At 33.1% G+C, this 14,069-nt stretch overlaps 1 protein-coding gene across 1 annotated transcript; it reads right to left on the bottom strand.

The window, feature by feature from the left end:
- Positions 1 to 611: 611 nt before the first annotated feature.
- Positions 612 to 13,053, bottom strand: LOC128156642 (protein SDA1 homolog). The gene is made up of 21 exons (XM_052818865.1): positions 12,882 to 13,053; positions 12,693 to 12,797; positions 9,446 to 9,544; positions 8,812 to 8,994; positions 8,631 to 8,696; positions 8,192 to 8,284; positions 7,914 to 7,985; positions 7,615 to 7,719; positions 5,952 to 6,024; positions 5,509 to 5,612; positions 5,362 to 5,419; positions 5,066 to 5,124; positions 4,906 to 4,982; positions 4,639 to 4,736; positions 2,783 to 2,859; positions 2,379 to 2,508; positions 2,197 to 2,276; positions 1,832 to 2,010; positions 1,448 to 1,526; positions 865 to 1,023; positions 612 to 751 (listed from the first exon to the last, which is right to left on the bottom strand). Exons 1-21 carry the CDS (start codon positions 12,954 to 12,956, stop codon positions 704 to 706), a joined length of 2,019 nt encoding a protein of 672 aa, XP_052674825.1. The 5' UTR covers positions 12,957 to 13,053; the 3' UTR covers positions 612 to 703.
- Positions 13,054 to 14,069: the final 1,016 nt, after the last annotated feature.

The raw sequence follows: 14,069 nt of genomic DNA on the forward strand, positions 1-14,069 counted from the left end.
ATTCCACAGGACGATGAGAAAATTTCATTTATTTATTCTATTTTGGTGTTATTTTTTCCATTCATACGAATTTTTTCTTAATAAAATTGATAATAATTCACTCATATAATGACAAATACATGAAAGCCAACACACAATATAGATACTCATAATGCAAATTTATGTTTAACAAATTAGGGATAAGAGTGGGGGTGGGTAACCATAACTAGCTTTTGATCTATTTTGAGCAATTCAGATCAAGTTAAATCATTTGTTCAAAACTGTAATTATCAAACTGTAAATTCATCATAAATAGAAAAGTTACAAAATATGAACTGGTTACTATACATAACCCAGTCACCTACTGTATAAGCATTTACCCATATTAATGCAAAATTAGTATATAATAAAATTATTATAGGTTTCAACTTATGGTACTGTTTCATATGTTCATACCACACATGTAGTTTTACAAATAAAAACGCTACTCATCCCCTTTATCTCACTGACTTGAACCATATTTTTGTTCATCAATTCTTAACTATGAAATGAGATCTCAAAATAGCATCAACTTGAAACTGTCTGTTAAAACCTTTTAATAGGTCTTGTTGTTATATAAAATTGAGATAAGACAAAATTTGATTATTTATTTGATATAACAGATGTTCATTAATAACATTTAAGTGTATATAACAAATGTTGTTTCATATGAACAATACAATAGCTATCTCTTTGCTTTCTGTCTCTTTAGTAATGAGTTCCGTAGAGCTATCTGTAATATAAGGGAATCAAAATTCAAATTTCAAATCAACAAATCAGCACGATATGTGAAACTATTCCTCAAATAAAAAATTCATAGCATAGAAACATGCACAGCTTACATACCTGTTTGTCACGAAAAGATCTCTTGATTTTTTTCCTCTGCACCTTGTGCTTTATCATCATAAATGCCTTATTTCTACGCTTGTCTTTGTTGGTACTGCTAGCATGCGGATTCATTTTTTCATGATTTTTCCCAAACTTTTCCCTTCCTTCTCTTCCAGCCTAGTATTATATAATTCAAATTAATCAAAACATTTGCCATTCTTTTTTTATTACAAACAATTTTTTAGCAAACATCCGCTGATGCAAACATTTCAGCCATTCACCTCACATTTTATTGTTTGAAACCCACGTCTTATCTCAAATATGAAAAGTAATCATATATTAACTTATTTCTTTGAATACAGGAATAATTCGACATGCTCTATTCTAACTGGCACTCTCTTGATGAAAATCTCATAAAAGTGGGTTTGGTAGTTTTTTTCTACAATGTTTGCAAGCAACCTTCAATAACTGTATGCTTGAACCACCAAAGAAGAACCTTTATACTGTTTATATTTACATCTTTTGTGAATTTCTGAATCTTTTCATTAAAAGTTTTATTCAGGGATGCCAAATCTTTAAGATTCGAAAGATCAGCACTTACCATTACTGTTGATAATCGACTTTCCTTGTCATGTGCCCTTTTTTTGTGAACATTTTCTATTGTAGAGAGCGTCAGCAATCTAGGATAATTAAAAAGCTTATTTACATATGTATAAATTCTGTGGAATAACAACTTACATGTACATGTATCTTAAAACGCTCCACTCTTCAAGTCTGTTAGATTATCAAAATGAAATACACTGACCTATGTATAGTAAAGTGTATAAATGCTTGTCAATTTAAGACTTTCTATCAATCTTTAATCAATCAAAATTCACACCCACACTGAGTACATAATATACTTGTAGTATCTGAGAGCATGTTCCCATTCATTGTCAATTATGTTGCCCTCCAGAGATGACCCTCCCTTCTTCCACTTCCTTACCCTCCACCCTCCTCCTCCTGACCCCCTTCCCTTTTCCTCTTCCCGTGTCTTCCTTCAACCTCCTTTAGTGCTTGTCTCTTCTGAATCTGCTCAAATTCCTCTGCTGTCAGAATACGATTACTGGACACAGTCTGTGCCTTCTTTAGTCTTTCTTCTTTGCTGATCTGTGGTTCATCCTCCTGAACGTCAAGTTTTTAAATTTATAAATCAGTGGAAGATTGCATTTAAAATGAGTCCAAGGTAAACAATAAATGTTCAAAATAGATATATGCTGCTCCCCTCCTAAATGAGGATCAACTATAGTATTTCACAAGGTACTGAGCAGAAAACCAAAAGATTCTCAAGGATGGTGGAGAGAGCCTTACTTTTGCTTCTTCATCTGATGAATGATGCACATCTATCCATTCTCCCTCCTCATCTGACTCATCACTACAGGACTCCCAATCTAAAACAGAGTACATCTCTATTAAGTACAGTTACAATCTCTCTCTCTCTCTCTCTCTCTCTCTCTCTCTCTCTCTCTCTCTCTCTCTCTCTCTCTCCTCACCATTTTTCTCCTTCTCCTCTTTTGGTTCAGCCTCCTCTGGTAGGATTTCTGCTCCTGGGATGAAGTCCTTGGCAACTTGTCCCCCATACACTAGAGGTTCTGTCTCTGCCATGGCTTCTGTTGGTCGTCCCTGGCAACAAATAAAATGCAAGAAAATTTTATGCATTATTTATAATATGTCATTATTTTGATATTTTAAATATCAAGAATCTAAATATTCTAAATATTCTAATTTCATAGTCATCTATATGTAATAAAAAATAAATTATTTAATCTTTTTGATTTGTATAGTATAATAATTATTACCCTATTAATTACTTTGAATGCCTGAATTTTTGACACTTTGAGAGCATATAACAAAACAGAGTTTGAAAAGATTGAACCCCATTTTAACCCACACTGACCTTGTCCTTCCTATTGAGAAGGTCAGGGTTGACTTTTCTGTACAGCTGTAACAAGGCCCTGGCACTCATCATCACACCTAGAGAGGAAACAGTAATACAGTATTAGGTACAAAAGTCAGGCCACAGTAAAGACTGTCACCAAAATATCACTACAGTATGTAATGTTAAACACACAAGTACATGTACTGACATAAAAAAATATACGGGTGATATTCAAAAGAATGCATCAATGGAGAATTCAAGCAATACTGGAACATTTCTGAACAGTACATAAATTGTGATAATCATTTTTACTCTAATCTAATATTAAATGTACATCAGGCCAGCATTTTTTTATTTTTAGGTTTACAAACCCGCCGCTCGGTTTTTTGAGTTTTTAGAAAAAAAATAAAATTACAAAAAAGATCTTTTTTTTCTTCCCGACAGCAAATTTTTCCTATCAGGAAAAGTGTATCGTCATTGTTATCACAGAGGTATAAAATCTGCTCTTTTTATGTCATGATAGCCTAAAAATTTCTTACGCATCTTTTTCTCGTGCTACATTCTTCAGAGAAGCTTCTACAAACACTCTGCTGTAAGTTTCATACTTTGAAGTTTTACCGACAGTGTTGACCAGTGGCTAGACGAGATAGTCACACCTCACTGAACACGGCTTCGATAGTTACCTGTGCAGCTGTTTTCAAGTACATCACTGTAAAATGATTCCCTTTCTTTTTGTGTTGAATTGGCATATGTATTCATTGGCTTTTTTTAAAATTTATTTTACACAGAGAGAGAGAGAGAGAGAGAGAGAGAGATATGTATTAGAGATATAAATTTCTGCAGTAACTATTCTCATGAACACATTTTAAAGTCACCTGCCTAGTGAATTAAAAAAAAATCATATTATTGTTCGTGTATTTTCCATTATTTTCAATTAAAATTTACCATTACATAATTAATTGCATAGTTGTACTTTGTACATGGAAATTCAGGATAAAATACATGCACACATATAGTTGCACTGATTTTATAGAGTTAGCTGCAGGTCTGTATCTCCCGGTCTGAAAAAACTTGGATGGATCCAAGTCGTCCATCCAAATTTTTTCAGACCGGGAGCTACAGACCTGCAGCTATTATAGAGTCTGTTCACATTCACAATGTTATGTTTGAGTTTTCTCACATATAAACACCCAAACCAATTTTGAAAATAAAATGTGAGAGATCAATGAAGTTGAATATTTTTTAACTGCAGAAAACATTAAAGTAATAAATATTTTGTATATTAATAATTATATACTTGTATCATACAGGAGAAAACATTATGACTTTATGTACATAAAATTTAGGTTTTTAAAAAAAAAATGAAATGTTGACATGTCCGACAATAGTCTGACTAGTAACTTTGAATCTTGGGCTAGTAATTTTGCGGCCAAATTTTGTAATTGCACACCCCTGACGTTGCTATATGTACATGTAATATCAAAGCTGTATGTCTAATATTCTATTGTACTATTTCAGTGATATGTTACACAGATGACATACTTTTCACATGCTACACTTGATGCAGTTACACACCACTATCATGAAGTTGTCATTCATTATATTATTAGAATAAAGATGATGTCATGAAAGTTTTTTTTTTATCCTACAGAACTTTACAATTTTGTGGTTCATTAACCTAAAAATAAAAAATAAAAACTGTTGATCAAAAGAGATTTTTATTTTTTTTTTTTATTTCCTCCTCCTACGGAACTTTATCATTTTGTTGTTTGTAAACCTAAAAATAAAAAAATGCTGGCCTCATGATGATCAGAAACATGCCTTGTAATGTAAGAATCAAGTTTATCAATTAGTAGTTTTGATTGCATACTAACCTTTATCTTTGTGAGATTTATACTGAACTAAATCACCGAGCAGATCTGTGGACATGGCTAAAGGACATCGTGCACATATCTCTTTAACTGCATTCATCCTGTTAAGCAAGCAGTGTTGATACAGTTCGTAAGGATTCAACATGTTCATATGTAAAATCTCATTTCCTTTCAGGGCATGGTGTTCATAAATTGTAGAAAATGTTTGAAAAGTTCAAACTTCTGATGTGAACATGAAGTTGTGTGGTACTTTACAAGAAAAAGTCTTACCCTACTGCCATCACCTCTCCCGCATTTCTATCTGTGATGAAATTATTGGAAATGGTTCTTAATACACCTTCAATAACCTGGTACAAGAAAAGAATAGCTTTTTTGACTAAATACCAATTGTTTAGCAAATAAATCTGTTTACAAATATTATACTACTTACATCAGGGGGAACTAACTCATGACTGGACTGGGCAGCAAATAAAAGAATTTTCGTCACTTCTGTTGATACAAATGAACAACATTGAAATGCAATTGTAACAAATTTAGAAAAAAGTGGCTTATGAATTTTCTTTAAAATGATTGCCTTTTCCAAACACCAACACCCCCCCCCCCAAAAAAAAAGAAAAAAAAATTGAACAAAACTTTACCAAACCCAAACTCTACTTGTTTTGTCTGGTTGTATATATATTATATACATGTACCAATATTTGTTCATTGATAATTAAAACTTTTTACCTCTCTGGTGTGGCTGCAAAAAGCGCTGTACAAATGGATAAAAGTTCATCACAGACAGCTGAAAAGAAGCATAAAAAGTCAAAATCAGGAGAGAAAGGTTTTAATCTCTACACACATATATAGGTCCAGAGCAATCTTAGAACATACCTGGTGTATTCCAATTAACCTGGAGGCCAAGTCCATCATCATCAGCTTCACCTCAAACCTCTCTGTTGTCTTTTCCAACTGACTGAACAACTTTTCACACATATCTGATAAAATAAAAGTTCCATTATACACTTTTTTCCTTGATACTAATTCACAAGAAAACAAAGCAGAGGAACATGTTTAAACAGAGTACTATTGGAGGAAAACATAGAAGATGCAAGTGGGTTGGGGGTGTCTTAAGAATGAGTATACTGCAACATAGTATCTACTCTAAAGCACTACAACAAACACTCATAGAGGAGACAGATGAAGACTTGGACAGAGCTTACATGGCTTGAACAAGACAGGAAAGAGAGCATTCTTGTGAATGATGGCAATGAATAGGAGTAAGCAAGTAATATTCTCTGTATTTTGTCAAACAATCCGAGTGAAACAACTCTGACCTTGTGGATCGTGGAGAAGATGCAAGGCAGAGTTGTTGAATACTTCTGCGGTTTTCTTTTTCTTCTTGTGTTTCTACATGGAAAGAAAACAACAACATTTATTACTAATCACATGATCATAAATAGTGGAGGATAATTGTCTTCCTCCTAATATCACATTATACATGTACAAGTGGAGGAGAATTGTCTCCCTCCTTACACATATACAAGTGGAGGAGAATTGTCTTTCTCCTAATATCACATTATACATTAACAAGTACATTCCACAGAATGTATCTGTTAATTGTTGAAAAAGAAGGCTTGAAACTTTTCAAAATACCGTAATGTCTCGTGTATAATACGCACTCGTGTATAATACGCACCCCCAAAGTTGACCAAAAAAAAGGCGAAAAAACAGCAGGTCCTATGTATAACACGCACCCAAAAAATGGCTAAATCAACGGCCGCCATTTCCCCCCAAACTATCGATGTTTCATGTTAATTTTATAATCCATGCGCAATTTCTTTAATTTTGAGATCGGAACACAGCACAGACGATGAAAATCGACGGCTGCCATTTTCCCAAATAACTATTGATGTTTAATGATGAATTTTTAACTCAAGCGTAATTACTGTAATTTCGTGATCGGAACATTGCCCAAAGCGATATTAGAGTCAAAGTTCTTACACTTTTAATTAAAAAGGACGGCACGATTTACATGGGCGGTATCAAATATCATTTGACACTTTGTAAAGAGTTTCAACATCGGAGAAGTAGAAGATCATCATACGTAGAGAAGAACGGCAACCGAGCTTAGTGCTTAAAAGTAATAATGTTTGCAGACATAAACCAGAAATGATTTAATTGATTAATTATAGTCAAACCCTACTGTATGATTGTTGTTTAAATAAACATTGTGAAGAAACGTACGTATGTCGTATATCGTCATTATCAAGTCGTACAAATGATCGATGTAATTTTAGCAGTGTCTATGTAAAGCAATAACGTTTAACTGCATAACGGGACACAAAGTAATTAAGTTTAATAAAATCAGAATAATTGCTTATCTACATGCACTTGAAAACACCCTGTGAAGTCCGACACGAGAGAGGTGCATGCTTCTGACACCGGAAATTGTTAAACAAACATTGACCACGCGCCGAGTCAACAGGTGGCTGCTTACGTAATGGCGAATACACTGGCGATATTTAAGCTTGTTTGATGCAAGAAATATTGTTAAGAGAGGAAAAATATTTCAATACATGGGGAAAAAAAATTAAGAATAAGGTATTTCTGATGCAGTAAATTTAGTATACACTCATTCAATTTGCATAACACGTTATATCGGCAGTCACTACTCCCGTGGTATCAAGAATCACGGCTTGAAAAAATGGGGTACAATTTTGGTCCTATGTATAACACGCACCCCCCACTTTTGATCAAATTTTGGCTGAAAAAAAGTGCGTGTTATACACGCGACATTACGGTATATCTAAATGCTCTAACATGTACAGTGTATTAAATTTGCTAATACAGATCTAATAAATCTTTTTTCATAAAAGACCTCAAGATTTTGAACAAAAAATAACTGGCATCCTTATTCTACAGTACCTTTATCCAAAGATGGAAAATTTTGTTATTTTTTAATATTATTTAAGAAGTCCAAAACCCTGGGTACCATACTTTCAGAGCTTGCAGGGCTCGGTCCAGCTTTTTCTGTCTCTTCTTGGTGTGTTTGCCGACCCTGTGTGACAGTCTGAGTGATTTCTCCGTCTTTGGAGGCTCATCCTTAAGTAGTACACAAAAGTTTCAGCAAATTTTTTTTATTTCAAACCTTGTTATATTAACATAACAATTAACCCCAAAACTAGCAGGCAAATTATACTCCTATTTCAACAAATATGTAACATTTTGCATCTTATCTTTTGCCTACATATGCAATTTAATTGTCAAATGGTAATTGTCAAATTTATCAAATGCACCTCTTCACTGTCCGATTCATCCTTCTCTCCATCTTCATGGCCAAGGAAAAACTTCAGAGCAGCTACCAGAATCTGTTTCAATAATGATTGATGCTTTATAATCTAGAGTTCACGTGGCTAGTATCAAACTTGATGCAGATCTTATACTCTAACTTGTCAAACTAAATTGCATGTGAAAAACTTGTAAAATGCATGTTTTTTTTTTCATCTAATGTCTCTGATGTATACTTCCATCATAAAGTTAACTATTTAAAGAAGAAATGTACAAGTTTTCTCACCTTTGTGACTTTTGAGAAACAACCTGTAGCAATAACATTCACAGTTTTTGCATCATTCCAGATGTTTCGGCGATAGAGTTCAATCATTACATCCTGTGAAAACAATTCAAAATGGTTAGTAGCAATGAATATCAATTCCAAACCATATAAGTGCAAAAAGCAATATTCTAACTCAAGAAACTACCAGCATTGAAAGAAATATCTGATTGGTATGATTAACTAACTCTTTTTCATAGAGTTTGATGGCCTGGCATAGCATTTAACATTATCTGCATAATTTTGGAGGATACATTAATTTTACATCATCACCCAGAACCCCGTTCTAAAAAGATGAAACGATAGGCCAACATGCTTAGGATATAATAACACACTGAGCTCCAAACAGTTTTTAGTGAACAAAATTAATTAAATCAATGGTATACATGTACAAGAGACCAACCAATGACATCTTTGCAGCTACAGGGTTGTTGTCCTTCATCATGGTATACATAAATCCCTGAAGTGTCTGTGAAAAAAACATGACAAAATTAGTAAGTAATTATCACAATGCATTCCTTCAGATACTGTTTAGGGGGTCAATCATTCATTAGGTAAGGTGCGGATAATGACTGATGTCTTACCGAGTTCAGTTTGGCATTCTTATGTTTCATGTTGACATTTTTTATATCAGTGACAATGTAGGTATATAATGTCTTCCTTAAAAGCTTGTCCTGACAACGGAACAGCTTGAAAAACAACTCCAGGATGCTGTTAGCTTGTACCATGTTCTTGTTTCTCAGCAAAATCAGGGCCTTGCAAAATGTCTACAAAAAGAAAATGATGCTTTTAGTCTTTAAGGAATAATACCACAGTTTCATTCATATTTGGGACATTAATTATTGTGCATTTTGTAAAGGTCACTTTTTGGTGGATTCAAATATTTGTAGATTCAAATCCCTGTCGGTTTTTCATACTTCCATGAAAATTTAATTTTGGGGATTACCAGTAGCTCACAAATGTTCAATGAAAATTGGTGCCCAATGATGATGTACAGGTCTGAATTTAAGACACTGAAATAAATACCCAACAAAAAAAAATTCATACAATATATTGCATGATTATCATAATGTTCTGGGTAATTTTAATGAAGAAGCACAGCATTCCATTGATGTAGGCTACAGAATAGGTGTCAAACTAAGTATTCTGTTGTGAATAGCATTAAAAATATTATACCAATGGTATGCTACAGCTTGTAGATATAGAGAGCATCCCTACCATTCTCATGCTTCTATCCAGTGCATCGCCATGATGTGTCAGCAAGTCCCTCAGATGTTCTGGGAATGGAGCTGCCTCCTCTGGATAACAAGGTGCTACCTAAACAGGCAGAATCTATCATCTTATCTCACATTGACTCACAGGTCAAAATAACTCACAGTTTGAAAATTTCTCCTATGACAATTCTTTTTTAATAACCTGGAAAACCCTGCATTCATAATGATTAAATTTGACACATTTTTTCCCCTCTGAAACAATTTTTCAACATTATCCTAAGTGTAGTTCTGTGTTGTTTGCAATAGAAAATCACTCTAGACTACCTGACACTCCCTAGAGGGAGCATTAATCAGATGAAATATTGGGATATTTTCATACTATTGAATGAACATTGTTTGAATGCCAAGCAATTTTTAAATATCGAATAGAAATATAATCTGTGAGGATACCTTTGGACAGAGTATAGAAGACAGTATGGCTATCATACCAAGCACTCATGATATCATACATATCTTAAACTTTTTTTAAAGAGAGGTGGGGGTGGTTATACAAAATGTAATGGTAAAACAATCATAAAACATCCATAAATTGAAGGATTACATTGAAAAACATTTAATCAATATACTATACTCTGTCCCAAGTTACTGCTTCCACCACTTTTTGTTTAATATTTTAAAAATCATAAAAACCTTTTACCCAAACTACATTCATTCTCTGGGATGAAAAAAAGTCCACCCTTATCACTTTAAATTTCAATATACATCCAAAAATTAAAGTCTACAAGGATTTTGCATTGTAAACATCATGAAAGTATGCTGAATGATAACATTAAAAAATTGTGCATTGTGTCAGTAGAACTTCTGAACAGAGAAAGGATGTCAACCTTTCTTATTTTAAATCTCTGTAAAAATATGTCTTCATTCCTGCTTTCAGTTTCTCCTGGTGAAAACAATGGGCGCTCCCCAGCTTATTTTGTAAATGACGAACGATATCTATATTTTATAGCATGTATTTGTCTACCCTCTATACTATAAAATCAATTTATATCATAGTATAGAGGGTAGACATATATAAATAGTTATCGTTCTTTATTTAGAAAATTAGCTGGGGAGTGCCTATTGATTTTATGTTACAGAGGGTAGACAAATATAAATAGATATTGTTCGTCATTTAGAAAATTACAAATATATAAATACTTATCATCCGTCATTTACAAAATTAGCTGGGGGGTACTTACAGTGAAAACAGATGTCGTGTCAACAAAGACATCTTGGATTTTTTTCCATTTAATCGATTACATTTGTTCTTAATTTATAAGAATGTTTATTTTTATTGAAAATCATCACAAAAGTGATGGAAACAAAATTTTGGGACAGAAACGATAAACGTCCCTGATCTCAAGGTGGTATGGGTCATCTATTGATATTTAATTATGTGGATAAAAGTTCATTATAATTAACATACTTTCAGTGGTTTAGATTTTTCAAATTTTACAATATTTAATCAAAAAATATGTTTAAAAAATTTATGGAAAGGTAAATTTTTTATTAAAATCCCCTGCAGGATTCGTATTCATGACTTTAAGATTCATAGTGAAACCTCTAACCCACTGTGCTACACCATTTGGTGGTAAATTTGGGAAAGAGATTATCTATAGAATTACACTTGATTTTATTGTTTATTTCCTAAATAGTAACGTGCGAGTACCCATTATTGCCGAAAAATACACAAGTTTTCTTTATTACTCTCTCCATGTAAACTGTCATGTAAAAATTTCTAGGCAAATCTCTGCACTGTTCATTTATTTAATTTGAGGAATAATTTTTATTTCATTCTCATCAACATTGACTTACTCATGGATAAAATTAAACCCTGTCCATGACCTTCCATTTACAGGAAGTTCGAGAACCCATTATTGACGTTAATATCTTTTCATTATTTTTCAGTAATTAATTGGTAAAAAGGTCAAAATTTTAAAAGAATCTAACAATATAAGATAAAATGTAAGAATATAACAAAAAAAATTATATCATAAATGCAATTCAATCTTATTATAAGCAATATTCTTTTCGATGTCCCTGCGGCCACATGCACACAAACGGAGGAACATGTGCTTCACATGTCTAAGGACAAATGATTAAAAATTAAAGAAATGCATTGTTTATTTATCAAAAGCTTTTCTAAAATAAGTTTTAGTGTGTCCAGTATAAGAAATAATGTGTACCGGTAAGTTAATAGTAACGCCTCTGATTTAAACCGTAGGTGCATGTGGATAAATCTTTGATCTGCCTCAGGTTGCAAACAAAATGGCGTCTTACAAGCAAGCAGTTTTCTTTCTTTCTTAAATATTGTGTAGTAGAAATGGTATCTTGCTTATTTTTGTCATAATCAAACACGGAGGTACATATTCTTCAAATTTGGACCTAAACAAAAAGTGCCCTGTCATCAAAGTGGATTACCGGTACAAGTCAAACATTCAGTGGCATGTGTCATCGCACGGATACAATTGAAGTACATTTTAATAGGCTTTACCTTTGTTAAGGTGAGTTCCCAGATGTTTGAAGTAAATTCTCTTCATTCCCAACTCTTATAGTGTCTTAAAAATTCTAATATTTTTTTATTTTAGTTTAGCTAAAAACAACTGTAGTAGTTGGGGCTATATGGACCGTGGATATCGGCCTGGGTAGCTCAGTGGTAGAGCTCCTGACTAGAGTTGCAGGGTCACGGGTTCGATTCCCAGTCCAGCCATATGTTTTCATTGTATTTATATACTCATTCCTCCTTTCCTACTATAGATGGTGTCGTGGCCTTCCTTGTTCAGGCATATATATGTAATTAATAAGTCCTGACAAGGTGAACTTGTGTTGGGTCTTCGGGGTCGAAGACTATTTTATAAGGAGGGAGGAATGTAGTAGTTGGGGCTATATGGACCGTGGATATCGGCCTGGGTAGCTCAGAGGTAGAGCTCCTGACTAGAGTTGCAGGGTTTGATTCCCGGTCCAGCCATATGTTTTCGTTGTATTTATATACTCATTCCTCCTTTCCTACTACACAACAAATAGACAACGGAAATCTTGCTGTTTTATAACAATCGGCAATAATGGGTACTTGGCAATAATGGGTACTCCCACGTTATGTCACAATAGAGACATAAATAAGATTATTATGTATTGTTGTTTATGTACTATCTGGTCACAACATGGATGTGTCCCAACCACCCAACCACCTTAGTTTAATTCTGAATTTTTACCTGTGCAACAAATAATACAAGCTCTTCAAGAGTCTTGGAGTATGTTGATGGCTTCAGTTGAAATATCTGGAGATTTGATTCATAGTGACGATACTGTTGTAAGAACTAAAAAGAAAATATACATCAACTTTATCTGTCAATCTGTGATATTTTGGGAAGATAATTAAACCGATTCCTTTGACACATTACCTCATCTTGGTATGAAAGTGGGTCTCTCTTGATTAAATTTTGTAGCTGTGGTAAATTATTTGGTAATTTGTTCATGATTTTTCACTGCGATTGACATTAAACAACAAAATATTACAAATTGACATCCACCACCACGTGAAAGAAGAAAATAATCAACGTGACCAAGACGCTTTTACTTGTTCTATTTGAAGAAAGGTTTTGGTAGGAAATAAGAAATCCGGTTTTTAAAAACTGACGAACACGCAAAAAAGACAAGTTAATAGATAATAATAAAAAAATCATTCATTCGTCAAAAAAATAATATGAACCATGAAATGATATACAAATAAGCTGTAACATACAGTATGTATATATATTTTTATTACTTGAAAAGGTTTAATTGTGTCAGCATAATATTTATAAACCATGCGTCTCGTTAATTTGTTTTTAAAAATGTTTATGATGTGAATGAATTTAAAGTAAACTGAGGAAACATATCATTATCCAAAAAAATATACATGTATTAGGAATAATAAATCATTGTTTGAAGTATTGCTTTCGTGTGGTGTTATGAAGAGGTACATCGAACACGTCATTACAATGAAACTGCATGATAACATCAATACAGTTACTAAACTAAGTACGTGTATATCTCTTTTTTGTATATTAGTTCTGTTATTACACGGGTATAGGTCCAAGAATTTTAACCCACCTAAAACAAACTAATAAATTCGTCTCTAAAGAAGATGGGGGAACAATTAAGCTAGCGCAAATGCCCATTTGGTTTTGTCGTAAAAAATAATTTCATTTTTTTCCCAACTAAATATACTGGATGGTGTTATATCACAAGTTTACAAAAGCACAATTTCTAACTATATTCAGTTTTGAATATTTTAACAAACGATAAGAAAAAAAAATGAACTTTAAAGTTTTGGTGGTTAAGAACTCACAACCTAAAAACCCTAGCTCTATATTGTTACATAGTGTCTGGTCCTCTAACCACTGAGCCATTTCAGTCACAACAAACCTCAATGTTAATTGCTATATGCAACTTCAACCACGAATATACGGACTTGTAGTATTTCTCTAAAACGTTCAATTGTTGGGATACATTTAATGACATTTTTAAAGTATAGTTGGTCATTTCTCCACGTTTTGTTGGTTGAAATCGGTTTGATTTCCTTTAAACCTTATATATATATATATATA

This window comes from Crassostrea angulata, chromosome 7 (genome assembly GCF_025612915.1).
Source record: "Crassostrea angulata isolate pt1a10 chromosome 7, ASM2561291v2, whole genome shotgun sequence".
NCBI lineage: Eukaryota > Metazoa > Mollusca > Bivalvia > Ostreida > Ostreidae > Magallana > Magallana angulata.